The 21,261-nt window shown below is 41.6% G+C and overlaps 1 protein-coding gene across 3 annotated transcripts; it reads left to right on the plus strand.

Annotated features, from left to right (window-relative positions):
* The first annotated feature begins 2,314 nt into the window (after positions 1-2,314).
* Positions 2,315-20,235, plus strand: LOC113009709 (chloride anion exchanger). Of its 3 annotated transcripts, none has more exons than XM_026148178.1 (22): positions 2,315-2,524; positions 4,787-4,899; positions 5,159-5,321; positions 7,095-7,234; positions 7,724-7,834; positions 7,918-8,078; positions 9,510-9,674; positions 9,747-9,899; positions 10,192-10,274; positions 11,132-11,279; positions 11,362-11,475; positions 12,066-12,143; positions 12,219-12,314; positions 12,422-12,528; positions 12,774-12,843; positions 14,324-14,416; positions 14,600-14,695; positions 17,982-18,209; positions 18,280-18,334; positions 18,456-18,601; positions 18,794-18,853; positions 19,727-20,235. In XM_026148178.1, exons 3-22 carry the CDS (start codon positions 5,188-5,190, stop codon positions 19,751-19,753), a joined length of 2,265 nt encoding a protein of 754 aa, XP_026003963.1. In that variant the 5' UTR covers positions 2,315-2,524; positions 4,787-4,899; positions 5,159-5,187; the 3' UTR covers positions 19,754-20,235. The 3 variants fall into 3 exon arrangements, with proteins under 3 accessions (XP_026003963.1, XP_026003965.1, XP_026003964.1); XM_026148180.1 differs by having other exon boundaries at positions 4,854-4,899; XM_026148179.1 differs by lacking the exon at positions 2,315-2,524 and adding an exon at positions 2,535-4,712.
* The last annotated feature ends 1,026 nt before the right edge of the window (positions 20,236-21,261 follow it).

Consider the following 21,261-nt stretch of genomic DNA (forward strand, 5'->3'; position numbering starts at 1 on the left):
GTGACGCGCCCGTGAGCTCCGCCGGCAGCCAGCTGCGCCTGAGTGACCGAGCCCCAGGCCGAGAGGCCGGGGGCACCCCACCTCCGAAGTGGCCCGAGCGAGCCCCAGGCTCCAGGCCCCGATAAGCGGCCGCCAAGGAGTGAGCCGGTGTGTACCTGGACGCCCATCCCCGGACACAAAGAACCACCAACGCACCGATGTCTGAGGGGGTCCGCCACTGGCAGGGGAAGTGGTGGTAGGGGGAGATAGGCCTCCAAACCTTGGAGGGCCTGAGATGTCCCCAGAGAGGTGGCGCCTGACACCCAACCTGACATATAGACACAGACATACAGGCACACACATATACAAACATCCATTCCCACCCTCATGCTCTCATATGCACTTACTCCACACTCAACCAACGTGGAGACAGACATAAAGAGACGTTGTACACACGATCACACTCCCCAAGCGTACTCTACAAACCGGGTCTAGGTGCCCCCGCCCCTGGAGGGGGGAACTGCACCCAGACCCAGGTGGTGTTACCCTTTTCCCTGCGGTGGGGGGAGGCAGACCGCCCCGACTCCGCAGCATCAGGTGCAGCGGGCGGCTTCAACCTTCCCTGTGATGCTCACAGTGACCCATGGCTGCAATGCTGGTTCATTCAGTCTTTGAGAGTGCAGGACCTGAAACACACACAGACAAAGTTCATTTAAAGACAAGAACTATGAGCCAAGGCCGACACAATTGTGTTTAATCTACTTTATCATAAATGTAACAAAGTGTTTAGAAAGTTAGCACATACATGTCATTTTTCATTTCTTTATGTGTCCATCGCTGCAGGTTATAGTGTAAACCTGCCTGTTCTCTGTCAGAAACCTGCCTGCAGAAAATGAACCTAAAGTATGTAATGCAAGGATGCCATCACTGTAGAGATGGAGAAAGCATAAAGTGACAATTATGAATCACTTAATATGATAAGGAGATTCTGCAGGTCATTAATCAAAGTATAAAACTAAAATAAAATGTATTTTTAGTGACACAAGATACAAATATTTACGCAAGATGTATAATTAGAATTATTTATAATAAACATTAATAAATCATTGCAATTTCTTTAACCATAAAGAATAACTAAATCCTTCAGGACAGTGTCTCATCAATGCACTGAACTCACTATGTTATCCCTCTAACAGCCTCCACATGTTCTCACTGTAATTTCCCCTCATGAATGAATTTATGCTGCACTAATGTGAATGTTCGGATGGAAATCAAACGCATTTCACTCGCAGTACTCGAGCTGACTTACCTTTGTTTGAATGACGACTTGTACGCGCTGACTCCACAGATAAGGTACGAGAATATGTCAGGCTACGTCAATAGCGGTTGGTCTTCAGGGTTTTTACTCCACGGCCGTATTTCATACGGGTCCACATTTCCAATGCAGGCTATTTTCTGCAAGTACCGCCGCTTCGCCTCTGAACGAAATCGGTCTCTATGCAGTCCGTTCTCTTTTGAGCTGCTTTTAAGCATCTTGTAATCGTCGTTCCAACACAGTGTGTTTGTTTTGACTCGTAGACCTCGAAAATGCCGCTGCGCTCCCACAATGCATTTAAATAATCCAGGACAAACTGAAAGCACAAAGGTGTCTGTATGTCTGCGTCTCCTAATACTCAAATCTAAACCAAAGATGGAGGGCTCACTGTTCCTTCTGAAATGAAAGTGTCGTGTAAGTATTAGGTATTTTATTCTACTCACTTTAAAGTGTTTATTAAAACTGAGAAACTGGGACTTTTCCCGACTCTGGACTCTTTCGATGCACATTTTGACAAAATGTGACGAAAGAGAGCCGAGTTTCCTGTTGTTTTAGTTTCATGTTTGTAATTTCAGCTCTCTGGTTAACTTACAGCACCAGCAGTACTTGATTAGGTTTAGCAGTAAGTCCCACAACAAACCTGTGGCTTTGCAGTGTCAGAGCAGACACTGTTGCCCAAACACTGCAGGACTCAAAGTCTACTGGACAGAAACATACAGGAGATACCTGCTCACTAAAATGTGACAATAAGAGTCACGGCTCTGGGTCAGTGTTTTGAGTTCTCGTGTTTGGTTTAATGTTGATTGTATTCTTATTCGGATGCATTGTTGACCATTATTACAGGTTTCTGCTTATTCACGTTTAAGGATTTGTTCCTTGGTTGTGTCTCATGTTTTTATAGTTCGAGTTTCATGTGTTATATTCTGTCTGCGTCCTTGTTTAGTGGTTTCTTGTTTCCTGTTTTATTGTGAAGGTCTGTGTCTCATGTGATTCAGCTCTGCTGCTCCCCTGTCTCGTTAGTCCAGTTTCTCCCAGCTGTGTCTCCCTCCTGTTGCTCACTCCCTGATTACCAGCCTGTGTATATTGGCCCTGTGTTTTCCTCAGATCCTGCCTGTGTGCTCCTGTTTCTGTTTCGTGGCAGCAATAAAAGCTGTGGTTTTCAGTCACATTTCCCTCAGAGTCCTGCATTTGGATCCACATCTGCACCTGCCCGCACACACAGCCCTGACAGTAAGACTTTATTCGTACCATGACATGTTCCAAACATTGGACTGGTGTCAGCACATATCTAACTTTTCAGGTTTTCTGTTTTTCACGCACCTTAGAAGATTAGGTGCTAGGACTCTGATTTTACAAGCACACACCAGATTGTTATGTCGACATCTTCAGGCTTATTTGTTTAATTTTGATTGAATCCTTTCCAGAGAAAATGAAACTGAGATAAAGAACGCTCAGTTCAGCTTTTGGCTTGTCAGATACAGACCTCGCGTCGACTACAGTATCCAAACTCTTTGCTTTTACTGCTCCAGGTACATCATCTTGTCCTACTGGAGATGTCTCGGGTGGTAGTAAAATTAACTATTCATGTAGCACTTTTTTACACAATGTTTAACAGTTTGGATTTTAAAAATGTGCATATTTATATGTGCATATGCAAACCTTCATTCATTACTACCCACTCCTGCACACATACAAGGCCGATGGGCAAAAGATTCAAGAGAAGCTGAACCATGGAAATGAGTTTTGAAGCTGCAGCAAGCTGCTCCAAAGTTTAGACACGACAGCCTCTGGAGCGTGATCACCTCTGGTTTAAAACAAGACAGTGGCTCAGTGCAGAGACCCTGATCAGATCATCAGAGAGGCCAGCTGCAGTCAGAAGGGCTCATTAGCTGTACACAGAGCAGCATGTCAGGCCTCATCAATACGACTTTTAAATGAAGGAAATAAAATGATAGTATTTCAATCAGTACAGAGGCCTTTTCTCTGCATGAACATCGTCTCCATCTTTTATCAGCAGCACTAAATCAAGCACACAGTGTTTTATTCACTGGTGTTTGTTTATTGTGGGACAATACTATGAGTCTGCAACAAAGACCGGACTGACACAACATTTACACCTTATTTGTCGCTGCTGTTATCTTATGAGTGATAAGCAACAGATAAGGAGCACATAAAGCAGCAGGCAGGCCATTTATGACTTTTTCCACCACGTTCTTCTTTCACAAGTTACAAATCTAGTTTATCATCATTAGAAACAGCTTGTCTTTCAGCACAATTATGATATAAATGACTGGACATTCAACAACATTTGAAACAAGCAGAACACATCACTGCTTAGCACAGTTTGAGAAATACCGTGGACGCATGTGTGAGGAAATCAAACCTTCTTGACTTGACGATTAAAACAAACCACAACGCCGATTCCACAGACGTTCACATGCTGTGTGAAATGGAAATGAAAAATAAACCCGTTTTATTTACAATGGAAGACATGTCGAATGTTTATGTCCCATTTTAACAAGATCACAGGGTCATTTGGAATTTGCTGGAAGGAAAACATCTTTAAAAGTTGTTACAAGGCCACGTTTACCAGTGCGTAGCGTTCTTTTAACAGCAGTCAGGAAACATCTGTGAACTGATTTGATGAGTCTGATTCAGATCAGCACACAGGCCCTTCTGCTGTGAGGCCCAGTTCACATTGTCCTGCTGAAATGCACCAATCAGGAGCATGAAGTGCAATGATTTCTTTCTACGTGGTGGGACGAATATTCAGCGTCTTTAATGACTGAAAAACAAGAAACAGGTGCAGAAAGGTTTTGTGGTGTTTTTTACTCATGTACATCAGCTGTGTCGTACTTTCTAAAATATCGCCTTAAAACTCTTTGCACCCGTTATGTGAATTTATAATGTTCACAACCGATGTGGTCATTGGTTGTGAACTTAAACAACCAACGGCAACTCTTCAGTTTTGTCTCCTGATAGAAATAAGGCCCAAAGAGTGGAAAGTGATTGTAATTCAGAGGGTTTTGACCACTGCACTGTGGCTGATCATTCAGCATGATGTGGCATAACAAAGACTGGACTGAGCCATGTTGGTCATGCACACATTCATGAAGAAAAACGGTTTCATTGTAATTTCTAACCCAGTTTATAATGACTCTCCATCCCTGCTGACTTAAAGCTGCACACATGTGAACATGTTTAACTTTAATGCCACAGTGTGGGCGTGGTTTAACTTTTTAGATACTGACAAACCTGCTTCCTGCAGCACACACACCAGGTGCACAACGGCACAAACAACCTTTAAAGCCGTGTCCCCTCCTAACATGCTACTTGAGTTTTATCCTATCCTGTTTGTGCTGTCCACATCCTCGAGCTACTAAAAGTTGCAGGTTATCAGTGAGAACAAAGGTCAAGGGTACGTCAGACATCCAGCATTTGTAATCCTACTTGAAAGAATGACATCATCGTCACTGCTGTTAATAATTACAGTTGTGATAAGTGGGAGAGATGGTATTTATTGGTGGCACGAGCGTCTGAGACCCCAGTTGATTTCCAGGATCTGGAGCAGGAGGAAGCTTCGACACAGACTGGGACGCTCTCAGGTATGTAGGACGAGCTGCTCTGCATATACGTACGTGTTGGAAGTGAGGACTGCTAACACTCAAACCAAACTTCTCTGGTGTTTCTTCAACCTGACAATCTCACCCTCTGGGACGACGCACGCTCTGACCTGCCTTATGTGCTCTGTCTTGTATTTGGGGGTCTGGACCTTTGCTGTTTTCTGTTAATGTGCTTTGATAAGTGATGTTCAAAGGAAGGACGGGATCCTTTTGCTAACCTGATGTGATTAATGGACCTCAGAGCCACACAGAGAGGAAGCAGCAAAGGAGATGATGATGCGCCCGGCAGCTCAGCAGTACGTGGTGACCAGGCCGCTGTACTCGGAGGAGTCCTTCGCTCAGGACCATGAAAAGATCTACAGGCACCGCAAAACTATGCTGGACCACATCAAGCAATATTTCACGTAAGCAACATGTCAGACTGTTTGCTGTGTTTTCTGTTTGGTTCCTGTGATCACTGGATGCAAACCTACGTTCCAAACGACGACTCTGCAAAGGTTTGATGAACTGTGGTGATTCAGCAGCAGCTGCTCTCATTTCCATCAACAAAGGTTCAAGCTTGTTTGGCTCAGTTTACACAGGTTACGTTTATAGTGATTAAGGTCTGACGAGACACTTTACCTGATACAAAAACATTATGTGTTATGTAAGACAAGTATTAAGTTTAATTTTGAGATTGAATTCAATTCAAATGTATTTGTATAGCACAGCAACAACAGTCGCCTCAAGGCGCTTCATCTCTATTAGATTAAAGTCAACATTTTGAGATTAAACATGAAATAGTATTTTGAGGGAAACGGTGGGAATGTGGAGACTCGCAGCTCCTCTAACATCTACAAAATGTCTTGTGAAAGAACTTGATCAGCTGTCTTATCGTGTCTTGTGTTACAACATGCATCTTCTTTATTGCACGAGGGTGTAACCACCGCTATCATCGGTCCACTGTCACCTGTTTCGTTTTCTTCCAAGTTTGTGTGTTTTTCCCTTCCGAGCTTTTTCCTGCGCCATCACCACACAGTGTTCATGTGCTAACAGAGACGTGCGATTTCACTCTCAGTGATACTGTCTACAGTATACATTTTGCCGAGGGTGGAGGGCAGCTTGTCTTGAAACAACCACATTTCACCATTTTATCTCAAAATAGATTTTCATCTTTAAACTCGAAATGATCACTAATCTTTTTTCTTAATGTGGCCCTAATCCTGCTGTTTGCTGTGTTTGTCTATCTTTATATTAATGGTGCTTTAATGCTTTGATACTCAGCGTGACGTTAGACTACACAGGTACACAATATCAATTTTACTGTAGTTTCAAGTCTGAACATTTTTGAAAAATCCAGATTCTTATTATTTTGACCCTACACGCACACGCACAGGCAGCGTTAGTCCAGTTTCATCACCGACACCGGATTGGCTAATCGAGCCTCTTACCGCAGCCGGGCCCTCCCCTCTGTGCGCACACACGAGAGGCGAGAAAGTTGAGCAGAAAAGCAAAGAGAGAAAAACTAAGTAAAAATAGATAAAGCAGAATGTGTGAGATTACCGGACATGTCAGCTGTCGGTGCTGCTGCACCAGCAACACGCAGCCCTCGCAGCCTCTGGTTGACAGCACGAGTTTTAAACAGACTTACATCCGTACATGATGCATCCATGACAGTCTCTCTCTCCCTTTATATAGAAATACATTATGTGTTTATTGGGTGATCACGTCGGGCCAGTCGGACCAAATATGTCACGGTCGATGTTTTTGTCCCAGTCCAGCCGCGACGCAGATCATTAAGATTGTCACTGATGTCTAAAACGTTAAAAATGAGATGTAGCGGGTGCTTTGGTGAAACGCTGGCAGGCCTGTGCTTTCTACAGGATAATGTGGGTGTAACTATGTGGATGGATTTATCTTAAGACAGCGCAGATCTAAATAAAAATAATGTGTTCACTTTATATAGTTATTAGTATTTCTGTGATATTAACTAATTCAAAAGTCGTAATTGGGCAGGGTGGAGCTCATTGAAGACGTTTCTCCTGCTGTGCAGAATATATTTTTCATATCTTTAAAAAGAACAAACAAACGCAGGACTTAAACTGATCGATGTTTGTACACTTTAATCAGTTTAAATAATCTTGTGAAGCATAAATGTAAAAAGTGGTTACTCTGGTTTTGGTTCATTATCGTTTCAGATGTGACGCGAAACGAGCCAAGAGCACGGCTCTGTCTCTTCTCCCAGTCATCGGCTGGATGAAAGCGTACCGATTCAAAGAATGGCTGCTGGGTGACATCGTGTCCGGTGTCAGCACTGGACTGGTGGCTGTGCTGCAAGGTGAGTATCACAGAAAGTTACAGCCTCTGAACTCTGTGAAGTAATGATAACAATAATGACTGTGCAACTTGGGCCCAATCTGACTAACTGTGATAACCTGTGATAACAGACAGCTGTGAGAACCTCTGCGCTCTTATCTGAGCTGTTTAAACGATAGTGAGTGTGCTTAACAGCAGCTTGGAAATGAGGAAATAACCATTTCATCGCTTGATGATTTTGCTCATTTTAATGGAGACACAATATCATCTAAAACATTCAGAAAAAGAAAAACATTAAATTTATAGATCAATTTGCATGTTGGTGCAGCCCTTTGAAACCTTTAGCAGCTTTCTTTTAATTGGCTGCTCCTCAGCAGCAGGTGAGTGGAGGTGACATCGTAACAGTATAGATGTAAAAAGAAATTAGGAGGACGGGTTCTTTAACCTTTGTGTACTTTACTTACTTATTGAGAGCCCAGAGATTTACTCAACTGGTGTTTCTGTCTTGCAGGGCTGGCCTACTGTTTGTTGGCCTCTCTGCCACCCTGGTATGGGCTCTTCTCCGCCTTCTTCCCTGTTATCATCTACTTTTTCCTCGGCACCTCCAGACACATCTCAGTGGGTAAGGCCATCGTCCATTTCTATGTAGCTGCTCTCTAAATGTTAGAGTGTAAGTATATCTGCCATCCTCCTGTCTCCCCGAAGGTCCGTTTCCAGTGCTCTGTCTGATGATTGGCTCGGCGGTCACCAGGCTGGTCCCAGACGAGGGGCCGGCGTTCAACATCACGGGGTTTGAAGGCCTGACCAGAGACGAGCAGAGAGTGCTGGTGGCCTCTTCTGTCACCTTCCTTGCCGGCATCATGCAGGTGAATCGGCTCGCCACAGCCAATAAGTTGCTCTAGTCGACACTGAGTCACCTTGTCAACAAGCATGCTTTCTGAGGATCAAACACAAACCTGTAGGATCTCAAACATACGTTTGTGATGTGGAAACAACAAAAAGCTTTGTGTCCTTGACAGAAAACAGATGTTGTGTTTCGTCCTTCTTAATAAGGCTCCTTGAGAGCCGTTCATCACAACTTCATTTGTGAGCTCTGGCTTTCAAAGGAGCACACTTCGCTCCATCTTTCCATCAAAAAATACTATTGAGCAGTAAATGTAGCATAATAGTGTTAGCATGAAAACACTGACGGACTGAAAAGTAGGTTGACATTTTAAAAGTCATGAGAATATTGACTGTACTCTCACATTTATCCGTTTAAGGCGAAGGTTAGCTGGACGCACCAAGAAGGCTGTGCTCTTTTTTTGGAATAGGTGAAACAAACCTAAATCCCAGTCAGTGAGCATGAGAGGCGCTCATAGATGGACTTACTACGTTTGGGTTTGTTAGCTTTGGACTGAGGTGGGATAAGATGAGCTCCATACAAGAGCAGTTATTACCTGCAGCGAGAGTCACAGAGCAATGAGGATATATGATCATGTCATATTTGACCTAGAATCTCACTCTTACATTTCACGTCCGCCTTTCTTTCAAGTCTTTAGAGAAAGTGATGGCAGGAACAATAAGCAGCCCAGTTACAGTAGTTAGAAAGTAGTTATGTAATAAACTCAAGTTATTCATGTTACTCCTGCGCAACAATTGTGTAATCAAAGACAGGATCTGTCATGCTACACAAAATCAGATTTTTCACTGCACTACAAACTACAGTTATAAATGAAAAATACAGCATTATTCTCTTGAAAGCAAACTGCCCAGAGAGTGAGCAGGCAGAGGCTCGCACTCCCTCGCTGTTTCCTGCTGTGTGCTCTGACAGCCGTGCTTTAGGGAAAGTTATATGTAAAGTATGATGCTTAGTAGATCACTTCATCAAGTATGTGATTTACAGAAAACTGGCAGTTGCTTTTATAACTGATGAGAGGACTGCAGTTGACAATGTAAACATTCATTGGTCCCACGTGGACTCTTATCGGTACTTTAAGGGTATTTTTGTAATACTAATCACACAGAGAGGTACTTTTACTGTGTTTAGCTATTTACGTTACGGATGTGAAAACCAGATCATGACATATATGCTGCTGTCTGCTAATCAAAGCAGCACATTCAGATGAACAGCTGTTGTTAACCTTGATGTAGTCGTACACAGAGGGACGTCACAGGGTTTTCATTCCTAAAAGAAATTCAAAAAACCGTTTTTCTTTTTCTGGTAACTCGCAGTTTAATAATACACTATTTTGTTTATCATGTTGGGTTTTTCAGCCTCAATGACTGAATCTGTTTGTGACTCCTGTCTCTGGCAGCTTGCGATGGGCGTTCTGCAGGTGGGCTTCGTTGTCATGTACCTTTCCGACACACTTGTGTCAGGTTTCACCACAGCTGCTGCGATCCACATTCTGGTGTCGCAGCTCAAGTTTGTGTTGGGGCTGGAAGTTCCAGGGATCAGCGGGCCTCTGTCACTCATATATGTAAGTACAGGCCAGCTTGAAGCTTGCTCTGTTCATCCAACAGGTTGTTCATCTGCTGGTTTCATTCTTCAGACCTTGGAGATCATCTTTAACAAGATCACCTCCACCAATGTGTGTGATGTGGTGATCTCCATCGTGATCATGGTGGTGGTGTTCATCGTAAAGGAGATAAATGAGCGATTTAAATCCAAGCTGCCTGTGCCGATCCCCATAGAGGTCGTCATGGTGAGCAACACTGCACGACTCCTGACATTTTTGCATCTCTTTGAAGGCTTGTTGGTTCCACAAACAACAACACTGATATTTATTAGGCTGGTTTTGGCTCTTCACTGTAACGACTGCACTCAGCAGGTGAATAACACTCATTAAAGTGAGTAATGTTCATTTATGGGCCGGAAAAAGATTTCAGCGAGAGATACCGGTCACAGGTTGACACCTGCAGTTAATAAATGCTCTCTGACTTTTGTATTTAAAAGAGTAAATAGCTGTGAATAATCATTTGTCATTTCTTTCACAGACTGTTATTGCATGTGGAGTTTCATATGCATTCGACTTTAAGACAAGATATGGCATTGATGTTGTTGGTTATATACCAAAAGGGTAAGAATACATCAAGCTCACAGTGAAACCTGTCGATTGTTTTATCTTTGCTGGAAAAGAGTCAGAACATCAGCAGCAGGAGTTATCAATGACAAACTTCCCCTGTAATATTATACTGTGGTTTTAATATCCTGACACTGTGCATAACTCACAAGTACATAAGACGTTTATAAGGTGATAATAGCTAAAAGCTAACAGTTTGTTTTGGAGCCTGTAAAAGTGTGAAATCAGAAAGGCAGTCAAAGAGAGGTCAAACCACTTCCACAACATCATAGTTCTAAAATGCAACATGCAAACTTTACACGTGTTATGTCTCTTTCTGCTTTGGCCAAAGTTAAATATGTTTTTGATTTGAGGACCCAAACGCAGACTCGTGGAGGCGAGACAGAAACTCAACAGGTAGCTTTATTGCTGAACATCAGAAAATACAAAAATAACTAAACTTGTAATGGAACTAAACAGGCTTAAACACACAGCACAACGTCCAGAGAAGAGGAAACACACAGTGAACACAGCCGAGACAAGTCAGACATGAACACGAGAGAGAGACACAGAGGACAAAGACACAAGGGGAACCGAATAGTCCGAGAACTAAACAAGAACACTCAGAATAACTACGACCATGAATGACCCTGAACATCAGCCATAATACAAAATATTACCAGAATACAAGAAGGTCAAAATGCTGGGTCACAGTGACCCAGAACCATCAGCCTGTATTTTGAAACAGTAACATAATGTTACGCTTTAGCTAAGGGTTCTGGCTCTGAATTGTTCCTCTTATCACTTGTGGCTGATCCACCTGAGCGTGTCCATGTTTAGAGGCACAATGATCTGACAGACTTGTACCGTTTCAGGTACGAGGCGCCAGTCGCCCCAAACCCGCAGATCTTCCAAGAAACGGCAGTGGAAGCGTTTCCTATAGCCATCGTGGGTTTTGCTGTGGCCTTCTCTGTGGCCAAGGTTTATTCTATAAAACACGATTACACCATAGATGGAAACCAGGTGGGTAACAACTCAGCCACATGTAGGTTAACGTCGCGTCAGGACGTCAGTGTGATTTCTTATCTCTGTGACCCGGCTACAGGAGCTGATAGCCTTTGGAGTCAGTAACATCTTTGGAGCTTCCTTCAGGTCTTTTGCAGCGAGTACAGCTCTTTCTAGGAGTGCAGTTCAGGAGAGCACAGGAGGGAAAACTCAGGTAAACTAAGCTGATCCCGGATCTGTCCATGTCAGGCAGGGTTTTCTGTATTATTGTAGGGTCGACCTTACAGTACAAAGCACCGTGAGGTGACTGTTGTTGTGATTTGGTGCTGTATAAATAAAGCTGTATTGAATAATATTGAAACTGAAGTCCAGTTTCGTGACACAAACGTTTGAAGTATCTTTACAATGAAAATCTTTATAATGAAATCTTTGCTTTTTCACTACAATTCATTTGTTGAATCCCTGGAAAACATTTAAATATGACCAACTGCATGAGATCAGGTCACAGAATCTGTCATTCTCTTCTGTTTATACACGTTCATAGAGACTCTGTGATTAACTGCAAATGAATTGACAGCAGTTCCTGTGACACTGCGGCTCGTCGCTCTGACATACAGTCGCACAAATGCATTAAATTCACAGCGAGTGACCAATAGAAAGGCCAGCCAACAGTGACCTCTAGTGTTTAGAGGAGAAAGTGTATCAATCAACTGATCTGATAAAGTCCTTTTTAAATCAGCACAAACAGAATCTGATTTCCATCATGTTGGTTTTTCAATCCTCTGCCTCTTCTGTCGTTTCCAGGTAGCTGGTTTACTGTCAGCTGTCATAGTGATGATCGTCACATTGGCTATTGGATTCCTACTGGAGCCCCTACCAAAGGTATGTACCCCTCCCTGTGCCTCTGACATGCTGTCTATACTCTGAAAGCCGATCTCTGGCCCTCTGCTTTAACAGTCCGTGCTGGGCGCCGTGATCATCGTCAACCTGAAGGGCAGTCTGATGCAGTTCAGAGAGATCCCATATCTGTGGAGGAGGGACAAAGCCGACTGTGTAAGACCTCACAAACTTTCAGTACTCTTAAAGACCATGTTTATATGTTGTAAGAAAGGACACGTGGCCTCCTTGTTAGTAAACAACATGTTTCTTACCACAACAAGGTGGTGTGGCTGGCTAGCTGCATCGGTGCCTTCTTGCTGGGGCTGGATCTGGGACTGGCTGTCGGCCTCGGTGTGGAGCTGATCAGTGTCATCCTCAGGACTCAGTTGTGAGTATTTGGTGTACAATGTGATCATGTAACTGATTACTGTTGTTCTTTCATCACGCTATTGTCACGAGGTTCAAAGTGATGGCTTTTCTTCTGTCAGCTGTTAGATAAATGACCCCGACAGCGAGTACAAACACGTGACGCTGATTCTTGTAAATGATACAGTAGTTTACATCAAACCTGTCATCGTTGTATCATCATCATTGTGAGCGTGTTAGCATGTCATGTTTGCTTGTTTGCTTCAGTCCTCGCTGCAGTCTGCTGGCCAACATCAGGGGCACCGATATCTACAAAGACCGAAAGGACTACATCAGCGTGAGTTAGCGTGTGGCCCCTCAGGTGGCTTCAGTTTACCTTTCAAATATTTACACAGCTGTTGGGATATTATCTCAGGCATTTGGATTAGTTCTACAGGCCACAACAAAATGTATGGTTTTGTAATTATACAAATTAAAATAATGATCAAACTAGAGGTGAAAACCTGTGACCAGGTCTTTTAAGTAGGCTATTAAAGAATAAAATACAGAGGGTCATGATTTTATGATGAACACAGTGAGTCCTTCCTTACTCTGAATGAATGTTTATGTAAAGGACAAATGCACATTTGTAATGTGCAAAGGCTTTTATTAGAGGCTATGATGCACGTAGAGCAATCAGCTCACTTACAAAATGTACATACTCAGCAAGTTTCATGTGATTTCAAGATCTATAAGAGTCAGAGAAAGCAGTGGCGATTAAAGGTGCTGAGAGAGACTTTACCCTCATTTACACTGTATCTGTGAATGAGTGTTGTTTTTAAATATAACGTAAAGGATACGTAATAACTAAGCACTTGACTGTCTTGAAAATGACCAATACAAAAGCAGCGGTATTACTAATTACAACTAAAAAACAACAAACTTTTCACAGGAAGTGCTTATGCCTTATTATCTCATAGCCAGCCTGCTAGGAGACATTGCAGTTACATTCCCTCAGAGTGTGTCAGGGCCAGGCAGGCCGGCGTGTTTGCGGTGTGGAGCCAAAAGCAGGCACGGGAGAGAGAACGAGCTGTAACAAAAGGCGAGGCTTTTATTGAGGCTGATAGCCAAAACAGAAAACAAGGCAAAGCAAAACTAAACTCAATGAAACACCTGACCTGACGAGATAAACAGACGACCCGACAATGAACACAGAGAGACAGAGGACTTAAATACACAGAAGGGTAATGAGGGAAGTAGAAACACCTGGAAACACAGCTGAACGCCACAGGAAGACTAAACTAAACACACTGAACATGGAACACAAGACTAAATAAAACAGGAACAAGGAAAGGACGTACACCTGACAACACGGAGCACCAGGAGAACCTACATAGACAGTAATGACCCATAAAGGAAACACAAACCTGACTAAAAACTCAACCAAGAGAAACTAATAATCATACTAGAACTTAACACATCTCACAAGTAATACAAAATAAGTCAACTACACCCTTAACTTTAAAATGACACATGAGTTTAACATGAGTTTAACATAGGAAAGCAACCTCACCAAATAAACTCAAAGATGCTGGGACCCACCTGACCGAGTGCAGAGCGCCCCGATCGAAAAATCCATGGAGTCCCCCTTCATCTGCTCTTGCTCTTGAGTATTTCCAAGTTTGGATATTTATGTCCTCCAATAATGCAGAAGCAAGGTCTTTTTGTGGATGCTTTGATACTAAATGTACCTGACAGTTTACCAGCTGATTTTCAAATTGAGATTTGAACAACTAGTCATTGATTTTGATTTTGCAGTACTTTAAAACTCTTTGCAGATATACGAGCCAGAAGGAGTGAAGATCTTCAGGATCCCATCTCCAATCTTCTTTGCCAACATTGAGTTCTTCAGGAACAAGCTGGTGGAAGCTGTAAGTCACATCTGCCTTTAATGGAGCTGTTAAAGAATAAAAGCATCAGTTTGGATAATTTAGTTTTTAAAAAGCATCATATTCTTCACAGGACAATAAAATAGATGGAGTAAAATCTCATCTCTGATACTATCTCCTATGATTACTTGTGATAAATGACACACTTACTGTATGTCTTCCCAGGTCGGCTTTAACCCATTACGGGTGTTGAGAAAGAGAAATAAAGCAGTGAGGATGATACGGAAACTTCTGAAGAAGGGCAAGTTGCAGTGGACATCTGTGAGTATCTGAGCTTGGTTTGATAGTAACGGCACAAATGTTGCCTGTGTCGACACATTAACAAGGCAACGAAGCCTCATTTACTCATTTTTAATATTAACATTTGCTTCTTGCTCATCTCTTTCAACTCAATTTAGGTAAACACTGTAAATCTGCATGTTTAGAAATGTACAGAAAACAGCAGCTCTCATTTCTAGAAATATAGACACATTTATTAAACCCCCCAAAATATGAGTATCCAGAGTTGGGACCAGGAAGCAGAGTTGCAGTCTTACACGCCTCTCTGCAGCTTCTCTCCTCCTGCTACCCCCCCAAAAATCCATCTCCATAGAGACTGTGTCAGCTTCCAAACAGACAAAAAACAAACTAAAAACCAGCAACAAAACGATTTAGAGCAGGAACACGGATTCTGCACAAAGACGTAAACACAAAGTGCGGAGCCAACGCATCCGAATCAGCGAGCTCACCCGACGGCACGGACACGGTCGGGGCTGAAAGCCGACAGCTCGCTGATTCTGAAGCGTCAGTGGGCGCTTTGTGTTTACGTCCTTTTTGCGCTGATTCTGAAGCTGCAGGTTTGATCTCTTTCCAAACAATATTGACCGAACCAGCAGCCAAAGACGATCCAAACTAGCTTCACATTTCGCTTCACATGAACATTGTCACGAATTTCCTCTGACTTTTGCTGTTTTGCTTCCACCACGATAAAAATCACACTTCATGTAGAGCTCTCTCTAAATCAATAATCAAAACCCACCCCTGCTTATTACCCAGCAGTCTACGGTGTCGGCCGCTGTTTTTGTTTTTAGTTTTTTTTTTTACTTACTTCTGACAAGAAAGCCTCATTTCTGCTGTTCAATACTGAACAAATTTAAACTTTTTGAAATTATGCAAAATTGCAAAATGCTGTGTCTCTAATCAAAGCTCAGTAACTTTGCTCTGCTTCACTTTGTTTTTGACTGCACAATATTTTTAAGGTCATCTGCTATAAAAACCCAGGCCAGGAAAATCACCGTCACATTTTTCTGTGTTTTATCTTCAGCTACTTTGACACAAAGGCACCTGCTGTGATGCTCACACCTTTGATAAAGTCTCACAAGTGTCAGGTTTCTTTAATAGATATAAAAATATAGATATATGTACTGATAAGTGATCAGAATTATAATATTTCTGACTGTCTGAGGCAAAAATTTCCCCGATTCAAATCTAATCGTAATCAAATCGATTCTAGAAATCAGTGACGATACCCAGCCCTACAATACAGCATCCACATCTGAACCACAGAGTAAAACAGTGAAATGTGGATTATTAAATATTAGGTCTCTCTCCTCCAAGTCTCTGTTAGTACATGACTTAATAATTGATCAACAAATTGATTTACTCTGCCTTACAGAAACCTGGTTGCAGCAGGATGATTATGTTAGTTTAAATGAATCAACACCCCCGAGTCATTCTAACTACCAGAAACCTCGAAGCACAGGCCGAGGGGGAGGTGTGGCAGCAATTTTTCACACCAGCCTATTAATTAATGAAAGACCAAGACAGACTTTTAATTCATTTGAAAGCCTGATGCTTAGCCTCGTCCACCCCAGCTGTAAAACTCAGAAACCAGTCTTACTTGTTATCATCTACCTGACTCCGTGGTATAATTCCCAAACACGTAGCCTAAAGCAGATGACTCGTAATCTGGAGAGGAAATGGCGTGTCACAAATTTAGAGGATCATCATTTAGCCTGGAGAAATAGTTTGCTGCTTTATAAGAAAGCCCTCCACAAAGCCAGAACATCTTACTATTCATCACTGATTGAAGAAAATAAGAACAACCCCAGGTTTCTCTTCAGCTCTGTAGCCAGGCTGACAAAAAGTCAGAGCTCTTGTGAGCCAACAATCCCTTTAACATTAACTAGTAATGACTTCATGAACTTCTTCACAAATAAAATTTTTATCATTAGAGAAAAAATTACCAGTAATCATCCCACAGATGTAATATTATCTACAGCTACTCTTAGTACCATTGATGTTAAGTTAGACTCTTTTTCTCCAATTGATCTTTCTGAGTTAACTTCAATAATTACTTCCTCCAAGCCATCAACGTGTCTTTTAGACCCCATTCCTACAAAACTGCTCAAAGAAGTCCTGCCATTAATTAATTCTTCGATCTTAAATATGATCAACCTATCTCTAATGATCAGCTATGTACCACAGGCCTTCAAGCTGGCTGTAGTTAAACCTTTACTCAAAAAGCATCTCTAGACCCAGCAGTCTTAGCTAATTATAGGCCAATCTCCAACCTTCCTTTCATATCAAACATCCTTGAAAGAGTAGTTGTCAAACAGCTAACAGATCATCTGCAGAGGTTTATTTGAAGAGTTTCAGTCAGGTTTCAGAGCTCATCACAGCACAGAAACAGCTTTAGTGAAGGTTACAAATGATCTTCTTATGGCCTCTGACAGTGGACTCATCTCTGTGCTTGTCCTGCTAGACCTCAGTGCAGCGTTCGATACTGTCGACCATAATATCCTATTAGAGCGATTAGAACATGCTGTAGGTATTACAGGTACTGCGCTGCAGTGGTTTGTATCATATCTATCTAATAGACTCCAGTTTGTGCATGTAAATGGAGAGTCCTCTTCACACACTGAGGTATTAAAGGACTGTTGTATTGGCAGTGGTATGATATAAAATTGGTGGAGAAAAATGACAGTGTCATTTGTACAACAAACAGTACAAGGTCCAGCATCACTTATCTGAGACATGAGCGATTGCATGAATATGATACGAGGTAGAGCCTGGTGATAAAACAATAAAAATGAATATTGTGCAAAAACGTTCCTCGACTGTGATATAAAATATGTTCAATATAAAGTCAGTAAGCTCATTGCATCCATGTTTCGACGGACAACATGAAAGGCAACAACAATTATACTGAACCAATCGTGTGGTTGGAAGGAGCATAGGAGGAGGAGCTGACAGCAGCACATGCTCTTGCTACACACTATACGTAGGAGTGCGAACGAAAGATAAAACGACGACAAAAATTGTTAACGAAAACCCGACAAACAGCATTAACAAACGAAACAGCCCAGTGGACACAGCGTGTTTAATATTTATACAGCTTTGTAATGTGTGAGTTTGTCTCTGGTTTAAAGCGCGTCTACAACTTCGCTCGATCAGTCACAACATGAGAGTCTTGTGCGAGAGCAGAAAGGCTCATTATGGATTCATCATCTGGAATGTGTTCCCGTGTGGTGAAGTCTGAAATAGAAAACATATTTCGCTGTTACAGATCGGCCTCCTGAATACCTCGTGTGGACCCATAAATGAATCAGAGGACGAGAGCAACATGGAAGAGCTGGACCAACCGACTGACTTCAAAGACTTTCCTGCCCGGATCGACTGGAACGCCGAGCTTCCGGCCAACATTGCGGTTCCCAGAGTTGAGATTCACAGCCTGGTCCTGGACTTTGCCGCCGTCTCCTTCTTAGACATCTCTGGACTGAAGGGACTCAGAGCAGTGCGTTTGTATTCATGCAGCAGCAGCAGATGTTTCGCTCTGGCTCTGTTTAATTCATTTCTCTTTGCAGCTGCTGAAAGAGCTGATCCGAGTTGAGGTTGAGGTCTACATTGTGGCCTGTGACCGTAAGTACTAGCATATTGTCTGTATTAGTTTAGTAATCATGTTAGCCTACCATGCTAACCTAAACACCTGCCACATACTCAGCTGTATGTTTGTCTACCATATTTGGACCTTCTGCTGCAGCTTACATCCTGGAGAAACTCCATGATTGTAGCTTCTTTGATGATGAAGTTCAGTCTTCAATGTTCTACCTGACACTGCATGACGCCATGCTGCACATCCTGGAGAAACATCCGGAGCCTATTCCAAAAAAGTCTGATTATGAGAAGGTAAAGAAGAGCAACAAACACAATATTCAGGGAGTATTTGACATCTTACTGTTGGAAATATGTACACAATACTATTACACACATGTAGGGTTTTTACAGCATAAAGCACCTTGAGGCGACTGTGCTGTGACCATAAATACATTTTAAAAAAGAAACTAAATTGAATCTGACGTTCTTTATGTTGTTTTACAGATAATGACAGGAGTCACTATTCATCATCTGCCCGGCAATTTGAGGAGCAGAGACAGAAATGTAGGTATCAGTCTCAAACTGTGCTTTTCAGTGTTTGTGGTTTTTGAGAAATAACTTTCATCTATTTTACTGGTTACAATACAGAAGCCAAAAGCAGAAAAATAAAATCCGATGATTTATTTCCAACTTCTGAAACGAAAAAACCCCCACAGAATTTTATTATTTCTTTAACTCATTCACTGCCAGCCATTGGCAGTGAATGAGTTAAACCCATTGACTCATTCACTGCCATTGACGGCTATAGCCGTCAATGGCAGTGAATGAGTTAAACTTGGTCATTTAAAAAATATATATATAAAAACTCATTTCAGCAGCCTGATGACCAAGACAAGTCTTTGATTTAATAACTGATAAGCTTTCTAACACATGCAGTCCGAAATAATAGGGGTCCTCAATTTGATGCTGCAAGATAAAGAAGAAAAATCATGGAGGACAACGGTCATGTGATCTGTCAGTGGAAACACATGGGGAAACAGCTGACACCAATGAACATAATGACGTCACAGTGGAAGAGAAAAACTAAACACAATGAACACAGGAACACAAGACCTCTCCAAAATAAAACAGGAAACATAATGAGACACAGAGATGACAACATGAACTTGACAACACAAGACATGCAGACACGAAACACATGACGGGCAAGGGAGACGTAACAGAGGGGTGAAGACACAAAGGGAATCTAATAACAAAGAACTAGAATGACAACCTAATGATAGAAATAAACTTCGAAAAATTAAAGGACTTAAAAATAAACTCAAAACACTGGGTCACAATGGCCCAGGACTGTGACAGGAAGTCGCTTTGATGACAGATGAGATTGACTGAACGTGACTGAACGTGACTGAACGTCAGCTCCTTCTTCTCCCACAGGCTTCACCCACACAAACAAAGTTATAACTTCAGAGTGACGATGATGAGGACGACCAAAGACGAGGAAGATGAACCTATCAACCGTGTGTGTGTGTGTGTGTGTGTGTGTGTGTGTGGCTTTTAATGCAATGCATGAAACTGCATTGATTCTATTGCTTTTTTATCGTATACATCATATAGATTTGTAGACAATTACTGTATAATTTATTTGACATGTTTATTTTCATTTTCATGATGGTGAGGATGAATGTCTTTGCAATGGTAACATTACTTTCAAGAGTTAAAACTGACTGAAATGCTGGAATAAATTTTTTACTCTCTAAATAATGCTGTTTGTTGCCTTTTTTAATCCATTAACTTTGTTACATGTTAACATCAAAAGATAACATGCATTAAAAGTGCAGTGGGCATGGTTATAAGTATCTTAACTGTTACTGTTAGCTTTACTGTTATCCAGAAATGATTAAAGCCACAGTATTGCTCTGGACAACATGCTACTTTTGTTACCATGACTACTGCATACTTTGCCTCAATAAACAAACTCTATAATTTAGCTGTAAATTCTTCATATTGTAACAAAACACATCACAGAAAATTCAATTATTTATATATATTGTCTCCAATTATTTCTATACTTTATCCTCTAAGGACTATCAAAGGTTCACGTTGGTCCTTTTAGCTGTTTCACGTTGTTGATGTTAAATTGAGTTCTAAAATAGGAAATGTAAGAAATATTTCTCTCATTCATCGTTTCTAGAATAACTGTGAAAAGTGAATTTCAGCACATGCAGCAAAGGTTTGTATGGGTGTGTCGCTGAATGAGCAAACATGTGAGAAATCCTCGTGCCTGTCATCCTGCAATAACTGCAGGTGAATAAAAATCTGTTTGTGTTAATGATTGATTTGAACAAAGATAAAACCAACAGAGTGATGAGACTGATCTCAGATTAGATACAGCAGACAAAGGTTGTTTGAAGAATCTGTTTTGTTTTTCATTTTGTGACTTTGAGTCTCACATCAAAGGTTCTTTTACATTATTTATTTTACAGTATTATGTAATGAAATCATAGCCGCCGTTTTCAATCTGATTATAATTTATGTATGCTCAAAATATTTTAATTATTCCGTTGTTTGACATTTCGAATGCATTTGTCCCAAATTAAAGATTCTGATGGCAAAAAAGACCAATAAAAATATCAGTTTTAAGTATTTGATATATAAAACTAAAATTTCATGGCAGTTATAAATGTTGAAATTTTGCACCATAAAACTTTTATGCAAACTATTGACAGTCAAGCAGTAATTGTTGTACGAACTGGCTGATTTGAGATGGAATAACCCATGAGAAAAATGTTCAACAAATCAAACAAAAAACAATTAAAATACCTTCCCACATTGAGACAAATCAGCACAGCTAATATCAGATGACATTAAAGTCGTGTAGTATAACAGAGTGTTAAGCTGAGTTGACAGGGGAGCACCTGGGAGTCTCTGTGACACAGACGCACTGAGGTATTGTAAAAAGGTATGAATCT

This window comes from Astatotilapia calliptera, chromosome 17 (assembly GCF_900246225.1).
Source record: "Astatotilapia calliptera chromosome 17, fAstCal1.2, whole genome shotgun sequence".
Classification (NCBI taxonomy): domain Eukaryota; kingdom Metazoa; phylum Chordata; class Actinopteri; order Cichliformes; family Cichlidae; genus Astatotilapia; species Astatotilapia calliptera.

What these genes read in the sequence shown, in the direction of transcription:
- LOC113009709 (XM_026148178.1), top strand. Translation starts at nt 5,188, where the DNA reads ATGATGATGCGCCCGGCAGCTCAGCAGTACGTGGTGACCAGGCCGCTG. An exon ending in GCACAGGAGGGAAAACTCAG is followed by an intron (nt 11,476 to 12,065) that starts GTAAACTAAGCT and finishes TGTCGTTTCCAG; the next exon opens with GTAGCTGGTTTACTGTCAGC. An exon ending in TACTGGAGCCCCTACCAAAG is followed by an intron (nt 12,144 to 12,218) that starts GTATGTACCCCT and finishes CTGCTTTAACAG; the next exon opens with TCCGTGCTGGGCGCCGTGAT.